Below are 21,943 nucleotides of genomic sequence, written 5' to 3'. Positions count from 1 at the left end.
GGTGTCATTCACCATTACTTACAGCTCACATTAGTCTCTTATTTAATTGTGAGATCCTTTCTGCAACTTCTGAATCACTTTGTTGGCTCCTAATCCACCATACAGTGTATAATCACAACATCTAGGTCTTATCATCCACTGTCATTTAGACATCTGAATTAGCTGGCGTGGCTCTCATTCTGACAACACATGGGTCCTTTTATTGAAACTTTGATGGTTGTTTGGATTTTTATCTTTGGTTTTCATGTTTTATTGTATGTGTATGTTTGTGTATTTACAGGTGTATGTGCAGATGTGTGCACGTGTGTGGAAATCAGAGAGCAGCCTCAGATTCCATTTCGCAGGTGCTGACTGCCAGTTTTTGTTTTTTTTTTTTGACACAGAAGTCTCTTACTTCCCCCAAATTTACCAAATAGGCCTCCCTGATAGACCAATAAGCACTAGGGATATGCCTGTCTCTATCTCCTTAGCACTGGGACTTCGAGTGTATGTGCCATCACTTAGTTTTTTAAATGTGAGTTTTGGTAATTGAACTTGGGTCCCCGTGCTTGCAAGGCAAAACTTTACCAACTGAGATCTTTTCTCAGCCTCAATAATTTAATTTTGGAATCAGCAATCAAGTAAGGAGAAAGAGTCAGATCATACACTTAGATATATTTGCAGCATGTTTGGGATCTGACAACTGTCTTTAATATTGAGTACTACTAATACATAATTTGAGATCAGCAGGGATCTATCTAAAACTTATAGATTCTATCTTTATATAGTGTGGGTATGAAAGGCCATATAGGAAGAGAGTGTTTTCTTCCACTGTGACCCTCCTGGAACCCCAAAACAGGGTGCTGGTAAGTTTCTTTTCTATACAGTGCATGCTTCTTAATGCACTTTGGCAAGACAGATTCTCATTTGTGTGCTCCTCCAATAAGTGTTTATTGAATTTCTTCTATGTGTTTGACACTAGTCTGGTTCCTGGGACAGATTAAAAAAACACTTTAAGATTTGATAAAGTAAAAATGAGAATGATACAGTTCTTAATTTTTTTCTTGTAGTTAATTATGAGTAGTATTCTACCCACACTAATTCATTATTGTGGAAAATAATTATAAACCACAGATGGTTAGAGGTGGGAGAAAACAGATATTTCTCAATTTTCAGAGACAAAAACTGTGTAGATGGTCCCTAGAAGATGTTAGAGAAAGATTACATTGCCAAATTTCTTGGCATTTTTGGATGCCTTTAGGGAATCTTGTCTTAATTTATCCAAGCTAATTTCTTTTGTGCCCTAATAAAAGACTCTCACTTCTAACATCCTTCGCTGTGTCACACACCTGCTCCCACCCCTTTATGCCCACACTGAGGCTGTCTTCCTTGTGAGTCCTCCTTTGCTGCCCTGCTGCTCTGGAAGATTTACATCCTTGAGGAACCTTCTGCCTTTACAGTGGATCTGTAAGAGATAGTCCAATGGTAAAGTAGCTTACTTTAGCAAATATTTATTAGACCTCTTGTATTTTAATCCCTCCTGGATTCTGAGGAAACAGAAGAGAAGGACAAGAAGCACAAAGGCATAGCATACAAGACCTGCTTGTATCACTAGTTCCCTCTCTTACCATGGGCTCATAAATTTGGTATAATAGGATCCAACACCTAGAAACAGATATATGATGACAGTTGGCATTCCTCTACCTCACCTCACCGTGCTATTTGATGCTTTAATGGTGTTGCATGTACTATCCTCATAGTCTGGAATACCCCTTCTATTTATCACTTGAAGGTTTTCTTTGAGAGTCCTAATATCAAAACAAGTGATTTCTTTTCTCGTTAGAATTCCTAAAATTGATACTGTGGATTGATAACTTTTTTTTTTTTTTTGCATACTGGACTGTAAGCTGCTTGGGAATAGGCTCTTGTCTTATTCACTCATGTAAGCTTGGTGTTGGGTACAATACTGGAAGCATGTAGGTACTAATAATCAAATATTTGGTGAAAAGGGAAATGAACATGGAAAATGGAGAAGTATGCAGCACTCTGTCAAGATTAAGGTGGGAACTGTTGTAATATGAGCAGCGTCAGGGCTGCATCCCGCCACCCGGCTAGCTTTACCCGAAATAATTACACAGAAACTGTATTTTTTAAATCACTACCTGGCCCATTAGTTCCAGCCTCTTATTGGCTAGCTCTTACATATTGATCTAACCCATTTCTAATATTCTGTGTAGTACCACAAGCTGGCTTACCAGGAAAGATCTTAACCTGCGTCTGTCTGGAGTGGGAGAATCATGGCGACTCCCTGACTCAGCTTCTTTCTCCCAGCATTCTGTTGTTTACTCCACCCACCTAAGGGCTGGCCTATCAAATGGGCCTAGGCAGTTTCTTTATTAATTAACCAATGAAAGCAACAGATTAATACAAGACCCACCTCCATCAAGGAACTGAGTTCCAATCCCAGTATTCAGGAATCGGAGGCAGGAGGATTACCATGAGCTTTGGGCTAGTGTGGCTTTCACAGAAAATTTAATGTCAGCCTGGCTACAGTATGACACCTTACTTTAACCTCCCCCCAACAACAAATTAATGTAGGATGATAAGTCTTTATGAAGAGTTGGGAATTGATGCTGTTGATAGGTAGGATTTTAATGGATGATTTTTAATGATGAAACTTACTAGTTAACATTTAGTTTGCTCTTATGTTGTAGACATTGTTCCACTTGGGTTTCCATTATTTAAGTCATTCAATCTCCCCCCAAATCCTATGAAGTAATTATCATAATTATACTGATTTTCAGATGGGAAAACTGAAATGTCAAACAAGTACAACTAGCTTGCTATCACACAGCTAGGAAATATGTAAAAGTCTAGGGTGTCATTTCAAGGTTTGTGTTCTCACCAAGGTCATGTTGCCTGAGAAAGAAGGAATATTAGTAAGGAAACAAAATCAGGAATAGGTTCCATGTTCTTGGAAGTCAGTCCTGGAGGTCCAGGGAGGTAGGGTACAACCAGGTCAAACAAAGTGCTGTTTAAAATACTGATAAAAATGTTGAAACTCGATTTTCAAGGTATCTTGAAGTAGCTGAAGTGAATAAGAAGAAAGCACTTAGAAATGTTATCTGTGGAATGGAATAGAAGGCACAGGAATGACAGGCTAATTAACAGAAGCAGGAGAAGCGAGTTGCATAAAGTCAGGGTCCTCTGGTTAAGAGGCAGCTGGAGTGAGTACTGGCTTCAGAACGAGGAGGGGAGGGAGCTAAGGGAACATCATTGAAGTCAAAGGGTCGGGGGCTCCAGACTGGAGGAGGGAGGCCAGCCAGATTTTTGAGTTCAGGCAGCGCTTTCAGGAATGAAGATAAAGCTTCAGAAGATTTAGAGAAAACTGAATGGGACAAAATAGACAGTGCAAAGATGAGGGAATTAGCAGATAAGACAAGACTGCCAGGAGCTTAGAGCACCTGAAATATGCACCGTGGTATTTTGTACATAGCAGTGATGTGATAACTGGTACGATTCAGTGCCTTGATTGTGTTTGCTATATGAAGGGAGCTAAGAGCTGGACATAAGTGTATGTGTGTGGGTCTGTGGAGCTAGGGGGAGAAAATACTGTTAGAAGAGAAAGGAGGAAGGAGGAAAGGAAAAGGGAGGTAGGGCAGTTTTCTCAAGGAGACAAGGAAACTAAAGAGAGGACAAATCTCTAAGTATACAGTGTGAGTGGGCTTGACTTCAGCTCATGGGTGACAACAGGATCACAAAGTTCAAACAAACATCGTGGGTAGACTTTCAGGTTCCGTTAGAGACGTTAATCTTAGCATCACTATCTTTTGTTTGTTTGCTTGTTTGTTTTACTTTATATTTCACCCCCAACTCAAAGTGTAAAGTAAGGATTCTCAAGGTAGGGAGGTGTGATTAGAAGTTTTAGTTTGTCGCATCATGATATATATTATCTAGGCACCAGTTTCCTCGTTTGATATGTGAGGGATTGGATTAGAAAACACACACACACACACACACACAGAACTGCCACCCAGATAGCTCTAGAATCTCTTAGATTTGTTATTTGGGATCTTAAATGCCAATGTGCTTAGATATGACTGCAGTGTTTTTGGGAGCAATTTTTGCTTTTGCTGACTCCCATTTTCCACTGTAAAGTTAAGGACTAAAACAGTAATTATTTCCAAACTTCCGGCCTATGCCACCTACCCAGCCTAAAGAGTCTGTGTACACCACAATAACCCCGAACAGACTCTTCAAAGGTAAAAGATTTACAGAGAACAGAGCAGATCAGACAAATTCTCTGTTGTCTTCTTTACATAATTGTTTTGAATGAAAGCTCAGAATGATGATGGTTCAGGACTCCCAAGATCTGGTCATTGGATTAAAATGCATATGTAGAAAACCTTATGAAGGTAGCCAGATTAAGGAAGTCATTCTAACTTAACCATCTGTGTAATCGTCTCTTTTGTGAATTTATACAACACAGTGATTAAAAATATTATATTGATGTAAGTCGTTTTTATATCTGTGTTTTTCTTTGATTTGAAAATTGGATTATTGTCAAAATGTTTGTTTTGAAAGTGAATAAATGTTGCCTACTCTTTGGGTCCTTGATTTGCAAATGGTTCGGTGGTATTTGGTGTGACACCACTTCCATTTAATTAAATTGCTCTGCTCTGATGTGCTTCTAGCTCCAGGGAATAAGAGAACAATGGTTGACCTATGAATGACAGGTGACTTAGGAGTTTCAGTTCTATAGTGGTGTCTCTGCTCTAGAGGTGGGGATGAACTACAGCACAAGAAGAGGCAGTGACTTTCTAGGCATCTTAAAATGACCATTCACCATAACACAGGTGACCTAAGTACATTTCAACCTCTGAATCTTAACTCTAGTCCTATCCTATTTTCTTACTGATCTTTCTTCAAGGGGCTTTATCCATCCTTCAGTTCTAACATTTTTGAAACAATCCGTCGGTTTCTTTTCTCCTAATAGATTTCTTTTATTACCTTACCTAATTTTGTCACTGGGGCCTCTAGCCTTGCTTTTAGTCATCATTTGAACTCATGTCAATTTCCACTCCTGCTCACTGTCTTTGCTAATCCCTTTCATCCCAGCTTCCACGTTGCAACTCAGGCCGTACCAGCTCATATCTATGGTAGGACAGCAGTCTCTCACTGGTCTCTGAATTGTCTTTAATCTAACTGTGAACCAATCCTGACTGCTGGATTAACTCACCCCAGGAGGTTCCTTTTTCATCTTAAATGTAGAGAATTTCTGTTTCCCTTCCTGTTAAAATCTATGTGCCTTTTCTTGTCATCAAAGGCCCCTCATGATTGGTATCTTACCTATTTCTTCCTTAATTAAAATTCTTTGCTACTTCTTAATAAACACTTGCAATAAGGTCATTTCCTTAATCTTACTGTATCTAAATTTGCTGTAGACTTCAAGCTAAAGGCTATTCTGTATAGAAACCTCTAGAATCATTCTATCTGTGACCAAAGCTTTTTTGTTGTGACTGTCAATCACTCTCTATATAGTCCGTACTTCATCCATGGACTTGGAATTTAACTGTGTACTTAACAGGATTTCTCCTCATCTTCCCATCTCCAAAGAAACAAACATATTACAGCCTACGATTTATTTGCTGAGTAAATTATTTTGTCATGTAAGAGTTCTAGATATCAGAGAATAATATTTTGACTGATGAAAATTTGTTTCAGAGTGTATACATCAATTACTCTGTTATTTTTTCTCTCTTATAAATGAAAGCTTTATGTCTCAGTGTTCAGATGAGACTTTTTGGTATCAAACTATTTGACCTCTGAGTTACTGTCTGACAATTACATGTGGGACAACAATATTTTAAAGAGACAAAGACAGGAGTCCTCTACATTGTTGTGTTTGCCTGCATAAGAACATTGGTCAGAGTTAAGGGTATGGCTTAGACCAGTGGTGGTCTAAAGTAACTCATTTAGCTAAATTTATTATTAGGTTTCTATTTTTGTTTTCATTATCACCTATAATCATTTGTTATTGTTTGAGCAATATTTATGTTTTGTTTAAAAATCTTATGTTCTATTAATAAGAAGTTAGTGCATTTAATAGAATTGATAGGTGTGCCATACACAGTCTTGGACAAGATTAGTTGTTTGGTTTGTTCTTATCAACAGAAGCCATGCTTTGTCATGTTTCTGGCTCTCATAACCCTCTCTTCTTATCTAAGAGTGGTCACAGCTGTGCTCTGCATACCACAGGTGTTCCCTGTTCCCAAGGGTTCTGTTCTCTCACAACTGAACTGTGCATCGTTTATAAACAAGCTCACTGACTGGTACCCATGACTGAGTAGACCATCTGTTTTCTGTGGGAATCCTGAAGGAGACAATATACATACTTGTATATCATACTGCTCAAATTCTTTTTCAAAAAAATACTTTACTTATACCATTATTTCTTATTTAAAAAATGAGAATTTCAAGAAAACAATGAATGAAAAATGAGAAAAAATGACCATAGTTATTTTGAAACTTTAACTTGAATTAAAAAAATAGTATAAATTTCAGAGCTCATCCAAAGCACTGTGAGTAATTAACAGGTTTGTTTTACTATTTTAGTAGATCAAGGAGAATAGTGAAAAACATTATAGTCTGATGGGCATTTGTGCTTTCTCTCTTGATATTTGAACAAAGCTAAGCTTCCAACTAGAGTTCCCTGAGTCCCAAGCTGTTGAGTCTTCAGTTCGTCTTACAGATTCCAGAGCAAGCTCTGGATTGACTCATCAGAGAGCCTGTGCCATATAGAGTTTGAAAGGAAGCAAGTGGTCAGAAGGCTGGAAGTTGAATGACCTCCTCACCCAAACAGGAAATAAACTCAGAGGAATGTTAAAGTAACTTAATAAACTCTGTGGTCAGAACAAAAGAGTTCTCCACTAGAGCAGCCAATGACATCTTCACAGTTGGCTCATAAACCCCAGAGTGCAATATGATCGAAAATGTAGAAAACTTTTTTTTTGGTTCTTACCTAACATGTTACAAACACATCATATTCTGTTCAATTATATTTTTTTTAAAAAAGAAATCAGAGTTATAAGCTATAATTTCACTTTTCTAATGTGATAGAAATGTGTGACAAGAATAAATGGAATCCATTAGAACTCCTAGAAGAAAAATCAGTTTCTAGTTGCACTTATTATATCTTTCTAATATCTTCTTTAGCCTCCCAGGTGCATTCTTCAATCTTGAGTCCTGCCAGCCTTGGTGCGCCATTTTATTTCACTGCTGTGCTTATGATATAAAAAGGAAAGAATGAATATTATAAAGTTAAACATGATTAAAAACATATTGTTTTAGTTAAGGATTCATTCATTAAAAGTTGGACTGAAAAGTGACTTTATGAGCGGACTGACATCCCTTTTGTACACAAGTCAGACTGAAATAGAAGAGCTGCAATGGATAATCACCGCTTGTGAAATGGAAATTGTATTTATGAGAGACATATTGTCTGTAGGCTTCACCTGAGATTCGCTAAAGACCTTTAGGCAGTCTCTCAAACTGTGAGCAAAATCTTTGCGTATAGTTATCCCTTATTATCCATGAATAGCATGTTCCAAGACCCCTAGTAGACACCTGAAACCTCTGATTGAACGAATTCTGTAAATGAATCCTTCCTATCTTCGTCATGCCTGCCACGCAACGTGACGGCAGCTTTTGCAGTTGGAGGTTAGCAGCAAACTAGCATGACTTTCCCTCAGCATATATTCTCAGTGCCTCAGTATTTGACTCTTTCTTTCTTTCTTTCTTTCTTTCTTTCTTTCTTTCTTTCTTTCTTTCTTTCTTTCTTTCTTTCTCCTTTCTTTCTTTTTTTTTTTTATTTTTGAGACAGGGTTTCTCCATAGCTTTTTTTGGTTCCTGTCCTGGAACTAGCTCTTCTAGACCTGGCTGGCCTCGAACTCACAGAGATCCGCCTGCCTCTACCTCCCGAGCGCTGGGATTAAAGGTGTGCGCCATCACCGCCCGGCTTTCTTTATTAAGTATAGAAGTTTTGTTGTAATCACTATTCTTACATTGGAGGCCATTATTAAGAAAAACAGCAGTTGATTGAACAAAAGCTGTGAACTACCTCGGTGGTTGATCTGATAACAGGGAAGAGTTACAGGACTGGCTGGTGAGGTGCTGGTAGCACATGCACTGCAGACCACTGAGTGGAAGGGTAGTTCACGCCTTAGATGACTAACATTGCATTTCACCACCATACTCAGAATGATGCAAATTCAAAATTTATAGACTTTATATCTGAACTTTCCCATTTAATATTTTGGGTTTGTAGTTGACAATAGGCAACTGAGACTACAGAAAGTAAAGTCATAGACAAGGAAGAACTAGTTGGAAACACATTTCCTTTAAATATGAGCACAAAATCAACTCAGTCTTGTTGAATGAACAAAGTTGTCTTTTCTTCTGTTCATTCATTATGGAGAACATCAGTTTTTAGACACATTATCTTTTCAGTTATTTGTGTGATCTTGTTTTTTAAAAAAGTCATTATTGCTTTAGTTTTCAGTAGCCTCTTCTATAAGTAAGGGACTGGTTTTATATAATCTTCAAGTTCCTTCCAGCTGAGTAATTTTTTGCATATAGTACTTCACTAATATGGTGGAGAAATGAAATTTGCTTTGGTCCAGGCCTCTTTGCGTTCAGTTTCCCCACTATCCAATGGCTCTCCCTGGCTCTCATTTGAAACTCCAATACCAGCTTCTTCACCAAGTCCAGCCTCAAGGGGATGTAGAACCAAGCACTGAAATTATGTTACAATTTTGTTGCATTGTGGCAGATGGAGCAGAACAATAGATCAAGATCTGTTGGAAGACTCCATCTCAAGTCTTAAGGGTCACACTCATAATTTTACATATGCATGTAGGTGTATTAAAGAGGTCCACAACTCATTTTCCCTGAACCTTGGACTCTTTGAAATCCTTTTGCAATCTCATGAATTCTAAGCCAATATGTTCCCTACATTGTACTTTATGCTTCATATTCTTTGTAAATACAAGATTTGGCTTAGTTGGGAGGGGTGGGTGTGGGGGCAAACTTTTAAGGCCAAGGTTCTTTGACGCTAGGAGCTGTCCTTTAGAGACTGTACTCCACAGCACCTGCACAGAGGCTGGCTTGGTCCTGAAATACAGTAACTTCGTTCTTGACCCACTTAGAATTGATGCAAAGGAAAGAAGTCACTTTTGTAAGTACCCATTCTCTTGAAAATACAGTTAATTTTCAACCTTCCAGAAGCTTGTTCTACCACAAATCCGGCTCTCACAGCCTTGTCATGGGCTGCAGATAAGTTCCTTCTCATCTCTGATCTTGTGAGTTGCCTGTTGTTGAACAGGAGTTGTGAGGGAAAGAGTTTTGAGGTTACTGCTTCCTGTCTCCACACCTTTAGCTCGTTTAGCTGCTAGGACAGGCTTTGAAAAGCAAAGTACTAAGTTCCTCATCAAAACAACCTGCCAGTTAGCGGAGGTAAACCAGCCAAAGCAATATTTTACTGTGTTAAGCAAATGCAGTTGGGAGGGTATCAGTGTTTCTGGTAGGTGTAACCTCGACAAATTACCCACAAGAAGGAAAATAGATCAAGTGTTTGCAAAGGGAAAGAAAGGTCATTCCTAGCATGATTTAAAAACAGCAAATCCTCAAACAGAAGCCAGTGTAAGAAAGCTGAGTGCATTCTAGTTTCTTCTAAGTTAGTGATCCCCAATCTTCCAAGTGCTGCAACCCTTTAATGCAGTTCCTCAGATTTTGGTGATCCCCATCCATAAAATTATTTCGTTGCTATTTCATAACTGTAATTTTGCTACTGTTGTGAATTGTAATGTAAATATCTAATATGCAGGATATCTGATATGTGACCCCCAAAGGGTCACACAACTCACAGGTTTAGAACTGCTATTCTAAGCCTAGGTATGTCTTGAATTTTATAGTATTCCCTTAAGTGATTGGAAACACCACAGATTCCCAGATACCCAAACAAACAAACAAAACAACAACAACAACAACCAAAATCCATAGCCAAACTGAACACTGTCACTTGATTGGTTTGTCAGAATCTTTGTATTCTACTGCTGTACAGTGAGGGGTGTGTCTTCTCACACATGCTCCATTTTAAGGGAAATTAAAAGAAATTAGAAGTACTGTATGCTCTAGAAACCACAATGATCACATATTTAGGATAACTATATGTCAATATCATTAGGATAACTGTAACCTCTCCCTAATACCAGGCATAAATTTATTTTATTTAGTGTGTCTCCAGAACAAATGTAGAGTTTGAAGTCCTGGCAGATAGCTTCTCACATGGACTTTTTAAATCACTGGAATAAATTAAAGTGAGACCAAATCCTAGAAAGGATATTAACTTTAAAAAAGAGGTTTCATCAGCTTGAATTTTATGCCAGGAAGCAGTTAGCCACATATTAGCATAAAACAAGAAATTACCTCAAATATAGTATCTCTCTTTAAGCATCAGCTAATTTAAAAATGTTAATACGTAAACATTAACAGATGAATTGTCTGCCTTTTTCATAGATGTTTTCAAACTCTTTCCCAACAAAATTCTGGCACAGCCACAAAATGAAGTATTTTCCCTTTCCTTGCTCAGTGACAGGCTGTGTTACCAGAACAGTGGCGTGTAACAAACAGTCTTGACTCAGGAGTCGTTGAGTTTCTGGTGAGAATGTTCTTGATTTTTAATCTGAGATCAAATGGGTTCAGAAGAAATCAGACAACCCCAACCACGCTGAGGCTTGAGCTCAGAGGCCCCATGACGGGAAGAAGAAAAAGCTACCTCTAGTCCTTATATTACTCCATGTGAAGAAAAACCGTTTCAGAGAATGACTGCTGCCTCTTCCTTCTGAAAGTTTCCACTCCGTGTCATGACCCCCAAGGTTGCAAGCCTGTCTTCTTTATAGTCCAGATGTCCAAACTTTCTTTGGTTTTGGATCTGTCTATTCTGGTACTGCAATGAAGTAGAAAAAATGGGTGAAGAAGAGGTGTGGGCAAAAAAGAAAAAATAGATACTTTTCCCTTCGTCTGTGAGGCTGAGGAAGTCATTTTAAAATCTTCCTTTTCTCTTTAACCAGACCTGAATCACTGTCAAGTTGTGTAAGCATTAGCCTGTAAACCTTTCTTCCCTCTGACCCAGAAGACAGCTGAATCTTGACTGCTCTCCATACCTTCACTCTTGCACACTCCGAAGTACTCCTTCCATTTTTGCTAAAGTGATCTCCATAAGTGAAAACGCTACACTCACCTCACCTACTTTTCTGCTTCAAAGCCTTCACTTGGTCTCCATCACTGGCAGGAGAGGGACCAAGGTCTCTGATGAGGTGAGCAACGCTTGCCTTTCCACTCTTGTCTTTCCTAACCCTTGGTCAGAAAGAGTGGAGGTAGTTGTAATTCTCTCCAGAGTGTCATACTCGTTCTCAATTACTATTTTCCTTGCTGTTTTTTTCTCTTTTTTCCTCCCCACTTCACCAACTTACTTTTAGTTTCAATGTGCACACACTTACCCCACCACCCCATCTTGAGGACATGTCTTAACAAGGCTAACTTTTTACTTGAGAAACATTTGATAGTCAATGTGGGCATCATCCTTTATCTCCCAGAACAGCAGTCTTCATGTGTACAGAATCTGTGATTGGTTCTTCAATTGCTTCCAGAACCTGTAGGTCTCTGTCTACTGTGTCAAAATTAGTTATCTGTTTATACATTTTTCTTTCTTACTAGACTGTGACCTGCCCAAGGAATTCATGTTTGGGAAATCCGTTTTCTCTCTGATGTGTGAGTCTTGGGAAGATGTCACCTGCTGAATCAGACAGGAATCACTAAATGAACACTGGAGTCTTTATTCCAGGACTTCTCCTTTCCCTTCTCGTTCCTCCCTCTAAACTCCTACACAGATGTCCATAGTAGCATTGTTCACAAGAGTCAATGTTGACTATATTGACACAATATATTATCTAGCCATAGAATAAAGTTCTGATACTTTCCTACAGCATGATGAAACTTGATAATTGCTAACTGAAAGAAGCCATATACAAAATGACACACACTATGATTCCAGGCATATGAAATGGCCTGAATGGGCAAGTAGAGACAAGAAGTAAATGAGTGGTTGCCCGAGGCTGAAAGAGAGAATTATGGGAAGTGGCAGCCACTGAGCATCTTCTTCATGTAATGAAAGTACTTTACAGATAGTAGAGGGATACTCACAACTCCTGGACTATTACTCTTTAAAAGGAGAACTTTATAGATAGTAGAGGGATACTCACAACTCCTGGAGTGTCACCTTTAAAAGGAGAACTTTACAGTGTGTGAATTACACTTCAGTAAAGTTACTCCAAACACCAATACCAACACTAACCACATCTTAACTTATACAAAAATATATCAGAATTTATGGGAGTAAAAGGCATGGATATGGGTTTTCTTTTAAGGTTTTTGATGTATAGAAATACTGATAATTATACAACAAACAAGAAAGAAAACCCCATCTGTATTCATGAATTCAATTCCAGATTAAACAACAAATTTTATTTTAACAACTTCCAATTCTAGCTGACATTGGGGTACAAATAACTTTTTAAAAATTGTAAACAGTGGGCTTAAGATATTGCTCAACTGTGAAGGCTAGGCTCACAACAAAAAATCATAAATAGGTAATTATTAGCTTGCCCCCAGCAAAAATTGATTTTATTTATATTAAATTTCTTTCACAGAAAAATAGCAATGTGTTTACTTCTAAAAAACTGAAGTTATGTTTCAGAAAAAGGTTGTAGGGTCTTTGATCTGTGAAGTTGATTCTCCATGCATAAGGGGTCAGCTGTCTATGTGGTATGGTTTTTGGTTTCAGTTCTGAATTTATTCGCCATTTCTTCAATGACTGTAAATGAACATTCATGTTTCTAGACCTCATTCACCCCCCTTTGGCCACCCCCTTCCCAAAGGAATATATAGGCATGGTGGCCCACACTTTTAATTCCAGCACTCAGGAAGCAGAGGTAGGTGAATCTGAGTTTCTATGCCAACCTGATCTATGTAGTGAGTTCTAAGTCAGCCAGGGTTACAGAATGAGACCCTGTTTTTTTTTTTTTTTTTGTTGTTGTTTTTTGATGTTGTTGTTTTGTTTTCTTTGTTTGCTTGCTTGCTTGTTTAGAAAAATGAATATAGAGCTAAAGACATTGTAGGCACCTGTTGCCAAGCCTGATTTCTGATTAGAAGGAGAGAACCAACTCTCTCCACCCTCCACACAATATCTAAAATGTAATTATATTTTGTGAAATGGGAATACACTGGAAAATGGTATCAATGTGGTCTCCTCTCTAATAGAGTTGATGATGTGATTTCATTTAGTTTGCTTTTGAAGTGAGAAATTGAGATAATATCTAGATCTTTGATTGTTTATTGCACAAAGGTAGAACTTCTCTTGATTTAAGACAACAAACATGCAAGTTTCTTGGGAGCCTGTTCTCTGAATTTGCTATGGAAGAAAAATTAAAGGCAACACTTGAACTACAGATTTCTGCACCTCTTTATCCTACTCTTGGTTTTGTCAATAAGCAAAGTCAAAATGTTTTGAAAGTTTTAAATCCCTTTATAGACACCTGTCACACGATTGAAAACAAATTTACCTGGGCACCAGTGTCAGGTTTTCAGGCTGCTTCCAAGCATATCCCTTAACCAGGAAGTCAACCCAAGGCCTGATTAACATCTTAGGAATCTCAATTTGATTAAAAAATTCCTAGTGCATAGCTCAGTGATGACAGAAGGGTCACATTTTGCCATGTTTCAGGTGGAAACATGTTCCATTTTCCCTTTCACAAAAGGATGCCAACATAATCAAAATATAAACTTTAAAACTTTTGGTATACTGATCACTCCAAGAAGACATATCTTTATCTGTCAGGAGATTTTGTTGGAGATCTATTAAGTTGACTAATTCCTTTTGATTTCAGGACAAGAGAATTATTGTTCTTACATTGTAACTAAAAATTTTCCCTCCTCAGAAAACAAGATTTTGGTGAAACAGTCACCCATGCTTGTGGTGGATAACAATGACGTCACCCTCAGCTGCAGGTACTCTCACAACCTCCTCTTGAAGGAGTTCCGGGCATCACTGTACAAGGGAGTGAACAGTGATGTGGAAGTCTGTGTTGCGAATGGGAATCTCACCTCTCAGCTTCAGTTCCACTCAAATGTGGGGTTCACCTGTGACGGGAATTTGAACAATGAAACAGTGACATTCTACCTCCGGAATCTGCACGTCAATCAAACAGACATATACTTCTGCAGAGTTGAGGTCATGTACCCTCCTCCTTACCTAGACAACGAGAAGAGCAATGGAACGATTATTCACGTGAAAGGTAACTGTACTTGTCTTGGCAATGCTCAACTCAAGGTTGGGGTAAATGGTGAGGCCGGAACACTCACCAATGATCTGAGACTAAAGACAAATAATTTTTTTTTTTTTTTTTTTTTTTTTTTTAGTTTTTCGAGACAGGGTTTCTCTGTGACTTTGGAGCCTGTCCTGGAACTAGCTCTTGTAGACCAGGCTGGTCTCGAACTCACAGAGATCCGCCTGCCTCTGCCTCCCAAGTGCTGGGATTAAAGGCGTGCGCCACCATCGCCCGGCAAGACAAATAATTTTTAAACCTGTTTTCCTTTTACTTTAGAAATAATTCCAGCTTATATTTTGAATGCCTGTGCCTTTCTCACTGACATTATGTGGAAGGGGAAGAAGTTACGGACCATGGGAATAGAACCTATAAGATTATTCTCGATTCAAGTAGGTCATGTCAGGAAAAAATTTGTCATTAAAATGCTAGCCTGGATTTTTTTTAATGCCTTTTGGCTAAGATCAAGTATAAAATTGAACACAGAGTCCTCTAAGAGGAAGCATAGCCTGATGGATCAGGACTCAGGAAGAATGGGTTGGATAACACATTAATTGTCTTTTTTTGTGATCCATGTTCTTCTTCCATTAGCTTTCTTTCCATTTTCCAAAACATAGAAAGGATGCTGAATTAGAAATTTAGGGGATATTAAATTTGTAATCTTGGGTAAGTTAACCAACTTTTTAATAGCCCCAAACTCAATATGATGAAACAGTACTCATGAATCAGTAGCAATAAGTGTACTACATCTATATTGAGATTGTGTTCTATCTAGTCATTGGAAGAAAAATAATAGGATTCTTAAACTTGAGATGTAGTTATTGGCATTAACATATAAAACTGAGAGAGGCCAGGTAAATTTTTGTGTATATACCTATATTATAGCTTTTCTTTTCCACAGAGTGATAAATAAGAAAACATGTTCCATTTTATATTCAATTCTAGCACAATTGCAATAAATGCATTTTCTTTTAGGCCAGAACAAAACTGTCATTGAGAAAAATCAAATACTAAACAAGGAAGAAATATTATCTTAATATGGCAGAGTAGCTTTTGTGTTCTGACAAAGATAGAAGCAATTAATGAGAGAATTCAGTTTTCTAATATCAATATTGCTCAAGCAAAATATTTGGTTGGATTAAGTCAAAGGATAAAAGTGATATATTATTTTGGAAGCCAAGAACAAAACATTTCTTCCATTTATAAATGATATACTACTTAGGCTAGTATTTTGTGTGTATGTATACACATATACACATTTAGGAGAACTGGAAAAGATACTACTGATTATGTACTTATCAGCTTTCAACCTTTTTTGTATATTTGAAATGTAAGCAGGTAAACTGAAAAATACTTACACTCAACTTTGAGCTTCTGACTTAATCAATATGGCTTGAGAAAGGTAAAATAGATAATGTTTTCAAATATTGTCAGATAATTGTAATGTGTAGCCAGGATTAAAACTTCATGGACTAGAGTATTGTTGGTATTATTTTTATTTATGTATTTTTTATTACAACTTAATTATAAAGAATTTGTAAATAAAAATGCTTTCAATTATTTTCAATGTTATACATTCCAATCAACTATGAAGTATTCTTTCTAGTTGTAATTTTCTGTGAGTTTCAATAGAGCTGCTTGTTTTCCCACTTCTTTCTGACACTAGAGATGTGGTGTGTCTCACTCAGCTTCAGATAACCTGTTGGAGCTGGAGACAGACATTTGTCTTTGTAATTTTTCCAGGCTGGGTTTCTGACTACCATGTTAAGCTTGTGGTTTTTCTTAGGGTTTAAAAACATTTATATCATTTTACTTATTTCAAAGATAGAGTTTAGTGTATAGATAAATTACCTTCTGATGGGGGTAAGGGGATGGGGTCAGGTTAAAGTCGTTGAAAATTGCCATTTTGAGTTGCACAATGTTCAACAAGATCCAGTGACTTCAGTGTCACCAGTGTGCCACTCCAAAGCAATGGTTTCCAACCTCAGTGCTGTATGCTGCATGCTGAGATCAGCGGTGGGCTTGAATATGTTCCAAAATAGCAACACTAGAGCATCTATGCTGGTAATAGTTTGCATATTTTAGTACTTTCAAATTCTTCTCTGATGTTCAGGACAGAAATGTACTCAACTGCTGTTGCTGTGTTCTTTAATCTACTCTGTTATGTTTTTCAGAGAAACATCTTTGTCATGATCAGACAACTCCTAGGCTGTTCTGGGCACTGGTCGGGGCTGCTGGAGTCCTGTTTTGTTATGGCTTGCTAGTGACAGTGGCTCTTTATATTATCTGGGTAAGAGAAACAACACTGCTTTTATGTAACTTCTCTACACATGCACTCTGACTATATTAAGAATCCTGCCTGCATCTTTTCTACTGCAATGTTGAGATAGATGATTTTTTTTTAGACTGTTCGACTTTATGTGAAGTAATGATCTGATGTGAGTTCTGTTTTCTAGAAGGCACTAAGTGGCCAGGAAGAATTAGAAACTAAATGGGGATATAAGAGTAGGAGATTAGAGGTAGTTAAATTTCTTATCCTTACTTTTGCAGTATAATAATTGCATATAAAGCATACACATAAATGCAAACATAAAGTATAAAAATCTAAACCTCATCAGGAAGCTAAGAAATGAAACCAATGAACAGCTTCAGCTCAGGGTCAAAAATCAGGAGAAAGTAGGCTGCCGAAATTGTGTATTCAAACCAGAAGGAAACAAGTCTATTTATGTCAGTCCTATTTTCTGTCTCTTGTGAAGCAGTTACAGTGTGTGAGGCCAAGTATGGCGCTGTCATTATAAAAGCATAAAGGGAGGGAGACTGTTTGGAGCTCTCCCACTGAATAGAGTTTACCAGCCTGTTCTGCAAGAAGGTTGAATATATATATATATATATATATATATATATATCCACCTTTCTCAATGTAGAATTTTTGATCCAAGCTTAAGAATTTTTTATTTGTTTCAGTTTTCTGAGACAATATCTCACTAGTGGCCCAAACTGGCCTGGAACTTGCTATGCAGTCCAGACTGGCCTTGTCTCAGCCTCTCAAGTGCTGGAATTATAGGTGTGTGCCACCGTGTCTGTCTTTTGAACATATTTCAAATTTTTAAATTTTATGTGTATGAGTGTTTGCCTGTTTGTGCATCACTTTTTCTGTGTGTATGGTGCCTATGGAAGCCAAAAGAGGGTATCAAATTTTCTGAAATTGGAGTTACAGGTGTTTGTTAGCTACCATGTGGGTGCTGGGAACTGAACCTGGGTCCTCTGGAAGAGAGGCCAGTGCTCTTAACCTCTGAGCCATCCTTCCCTCTCTCTTTTGAACACATTTTGATGAATACATTCACTGTTAGGAAGGAACAACCTTAGCAAGGATTATCTGAAGATTTTCTTTGAAACCTCTTTATGTACAAAGAACAGAATGGCTCATGTATTGATTTCACATGATTCTGAATTTTTTCCCAGAATATACTTGTAAGTAATTTCTTTGATAAGAAATATATGCTGTGTGCAAGAGGAAAGGACTATTTCTCTTGTTATTCTCAACCCATCTGCTATTAAGAACACTTAGGATTTAATGAATGCTTATTCTGTCACTAAATTGTGAGGGCCTACAGTTTTGTATCCATTCCATCTTGATTAAAGGTCAGAGAGTTCAAACCTATTCTTGCTCCTCAAGGACGGACAACAGAATGTTTGACCAAAGGTGTGGCTACTGGATGCTTTGCCCCTCAAAAGTCAGACAGCGGGATGTTTGACTTGGGGTGAGGTTACTGGGTGTTTTGAGACGTAGGGAGGTTATGATGCTTGTTTATTCTTTGTGTCATGGGAGTCTCGTGCCTTCCCCTTTTGATCGGGGCATAGAAGGACTGTGAGCAATGAACTCATGGTTTTTTGTGTTTACTGGAAGCCTCCCAACTTCTGTCTCTTTTCTATTTCTTTCCTCAACCTGCACTCCCCTTATCAGGAACGTATGGCCAAGTTGGGCCGGACCTGATACTAAATAGGTAACCCTCATAGAAACCAAATAAAGACCTAACTAAGCCTGCTTGAAATATTATACCCATTTCAAGGCATTATATATATACACACATATATATTTAACTGAACAATGTACAGTCAGGGACTTCTGGAAGTCAGGCCCTGTAATGTTATCTTATTTTTACTATATTGTTGGAATGGGGACAGGACAACCTTAGTTTTAAGTCACCAAGTTCTATAATCCAGTCTTCGGTTTAAATTATTTTCATATCTAGTATTCCTCACATATTTCTGTATTTACAAGACCACAGAGGACAGATGGATCTTTGTCAGGCTACCTTTTGACTGATCTATAACTTCTACACAGTAAGGGAACATAGTGTTTGAGAATTCTTTCTGTTGTCTTTGGAATCTGCCTAGTTTGGCTTCTATAAGTTGTTCAATATGAATTACAGGAAAGTATTGTTCAAGTCCTACCTCTGGTATTCGTTTAGAAGTTTCTCCCTTCTGGAGTTCTGAATGTGCATTCCTTGCTATCTTGTAGCTCCACAGTGGTTGCCAATGATTTTAGAATCCTAAGGTTTGGCTTGGTTTTACTAATTCTCAACCACTGTCTTTCTTGCTTGCTGTGTGGCTTTCAAAGTCTCTGAGAACTTCAATTTTCTAATTTGAAGGCTGGGTGCAGTGGCCCTATGGGTACTCTTCCAGGAAAGGGGTTCCCTTGTTGTATATTGACCCAGGTCAAAGGAGTTTACTAGTTTCGTGGGCAGTAGTTTTGGGAACTGCTTTAGCTCTCAGTGGTCTCACAGGAACCACTTTAAAACTGATGGTAAATACGCATTAGAAACCAGCTCCTAAAATGAGACACTAAGTTACTGAGTGACTGGAATCATCCATAATAACAAAAGAAGCTTCTCACTTTCAATGAGTTCAAACAACTCACATTTCAAAGCAGACATCAGAAATGTTTTGAGTTTTTCTCTGGCAGTCCCATAATTTCTTGAAAGTTTCATTTCTGCCTCGAGAGAGATGTTTTTGGCTTCTCTCACAAGGTCACTGTGACTTGGATAGTCTTAGTGCTTGAAGTGTCTTGTCATCTGTGGCTTTTGGGAGTCAACCCAGGTTGTCTAATAAGAACATCACTTATTTGGACCTCAAACCCAGGTCTTTGTACTCTCTAACCAAATAGAGTATGTAAAAATAATTTACATTTCATAGAACAATGTAACAATTTTACCTTGGGTTCATCTTTCTCTTTCTACTGTTTGATCAATAAGAATCTTAGTAAGCTTAATCATTTTCTACGATCCTATTTTGGCTGCTCAGTAGTGTGCCTTGATAGGTGTTAACTGTTTCCCAGAGCTTCCCGAGAGCCCATGACATTCTCCTAGGCTGTATGGGTTCCTAGGAGCAGCTTCAGTTCGTTTCTGTACTTGACCCGCTGTGGGCATTTGAGTAAAGACAATGCTTCTCAGGCTGCCGCCTGTCGCTCTCAGTTCTGGATTCCCTCTGAGGAGCTGTCAAACTTCTTTCCCTTCTTGAGCTTAGAGGAAGGCTATGTTTGTTTGGTTGCTTTTAGCATCCTCTTTGGCAACGTGTACTACAATGTGTGGATAATGTGTGCTTAGGGTTGGAATCTACTACATTCGTGACCATTTGAGTACATGGTTTCTGTATGCCTTGTTTGTTGCTGCCTTGTCTAGGAAACAATTGGGTAGAGTTGTAAGGAAGGGCAAAGGTAGAGTGGCACCCATGTGCAGACACAGGAGGTGAGTACTCTACACACACACACACACACACACACACACACACACATTGTGGGTGCACATGAGCACTGTAGATTCCAGATTGAGTTCCCATTCATTTCTAGTTTAGAGTCAGGATGATACAAACAAAACCCGCTATCTGATAATGGTTTTGTGGTAAGGATGGGAATTGATTGTAACAGGTTTTTTTTATCTTTGTGTGTAACTTGGAGGTCTTCAGTCATGGCACCTTTCTCATTGAGTCCTTTCTTTAAGTTATAGTTTTACTAGATTATCCATTGGCAAGGATTAGCGTTTGGGGGTCGGTAAGGAAACCCTAAAGGTTAACATCAGTGCTGAGATGCTTACCTGAGTAGCATCAGTGCATTCTTTGCTTACCCAAAGCCTCTGGGTGTAGAAAGAAAGGCAAGGCTGTCTTCACTCTCTCATTTATCTGTTTGGGAAAGCTTGTTACTCATACTTAGTGCATAGGGCCTGTATGTTTAGAAATAGACATTCTTTTTTTCATAGTAGAAAAATCTATAATATAATTCCATAATAGACAATCCACATGGCTTTCTGCTTTTGTTGCTAAGCCTGGGGAATAGTGGTGGGTGACATTATTGTCTCTGCAGAATACACACACACACAAACACACACGGAATAGGTAACATAGTATTCAGAACTAGAAAACCTCATTCATTTGGTCTCTGCTGACACAAATTTATAATTATTATTTCAGATTCTGAAAGAAATGAAAGATTTTTCTGGTTAATTATGGAAAAACAACTTACTTAATGAATGATTAAAGTAGAAATTCTTAACTTATCCAGAAAGGAAGGGCATTTAAATATCAATGATATTTAATTGCCACCACTATTCCCCAGGCTTAGCAACATCTGGTTGAAATTTTACCAGGAACAGAGAAAAAGGAATGACCCTGAACCTGGAGTTTACATACTTCAAATCTTGACCAAGTTTTTTTTTTTTTTTTTTTTTTTTTTGGTTTTTCAAGACAGGGTTTCTCTGTGGCTTTGGAGCCTGTCCTGGAACTAGCTCTGTAGACCAGGCTGGTCTCGAACTCACAGAGATCCGCCTGCCTCTGCCTCCCCAGTGCTGGGATTTGACCAAGTTTTTGACTGGGGATCAAAAGCATCATTGCTAGATCAATGCGATGGTAATATGTTCTTAAGTATGCTCTTGGACTTTTGATTAGGTGACAACGTTGTGAGTAAATGGGCCCATTTCTATAAATCAGCTTCCTGTAGATTTTTAGTAGACTGGCAGCCAGCTTTTGCTTAATCACTATCACAATCCAATGTTACTTCTTAGGGTCATTTGGCAACTGCTGTTCTGAATAACTAACTCTAAAGTCTTAGGACCTCTCCCATAATAGCTCCTCTAACCTTCCATATTGACTTTTTTCCTCTGCAGACAAATAGCAGAAGGAACAGACTCCTTCAGAGTGACTACATGAACATGACGCCCCGGAGACTCGGGCCCACACGCAAGCATTACCAGCCCTATGCTCCAGCGAGAGACTTCGCAGCCTACCGTCCCTGACAGGGACCCCTATCCAGAAGCCAGCCGGCTGGCGCCCCTCCACCTGCTCAACACCACTGCTCTGGATAGGAAAGGACTGTCTCATCTTCAGCCGGCCACTTTGGACCTCTCCTGGGTCATCTTTGCTAATTGTTTCGGAGTGTCTAGATCCAACATCACGAACATCTGGAGACTCTGGAATAAATTCAAAGAAACTTTTATGGCAGGTTAAATTCTGCATGCCTTGACCCATACTCA

The 21,943-nt window shown here is 38.4% G+C and overlaps 1 protein-coding gene across 1 annotated transcript; it reads left to right on the top strand.

The window, feature by feature from the left end:
- Window positions 1-4,177: 4,177 nt before the first annotated feature.
- Window positions 4,178-21,706, top strand: Cd28 (CD28 molecule). Its single transcript, XM_057761312.1, has 4 exons — window positions 4,178-4,241; window positions 14,034-14,390; window positions 16,595-16,710; window positions 21,578-21,706. The coding sequence occupies exons 1-4, from the start codon at window positions 4,178-4,180 to the stop codon at window positions 21,704-21,706; spliced, it is 666 nt and encodes a 221-aa protein (XP_057617295.1).
- Window positions 21,707-21,943: the final 237 nt, after the last annotated feature.

The sequence above is a fragment of the Chionomys nivalis genome, chromosome 2 (assembly GCF_950005125.1).
Source record: "Chionomys nivalis chromosome 2, mChiNiv1.1, whole genome shotgun sequence".
Taxonomy (NCBI): Eukaryota; Metazoa; Chordata; class Mammalia; order Rodentia; family Cricetidae; genus Chionomys; species Chionomys nivalis.
The sequence above is the reverse complement of the archived record's forward strand: the minus strand, read 5'-3'. Positions and strand labels throughout refer to the sequence as shown.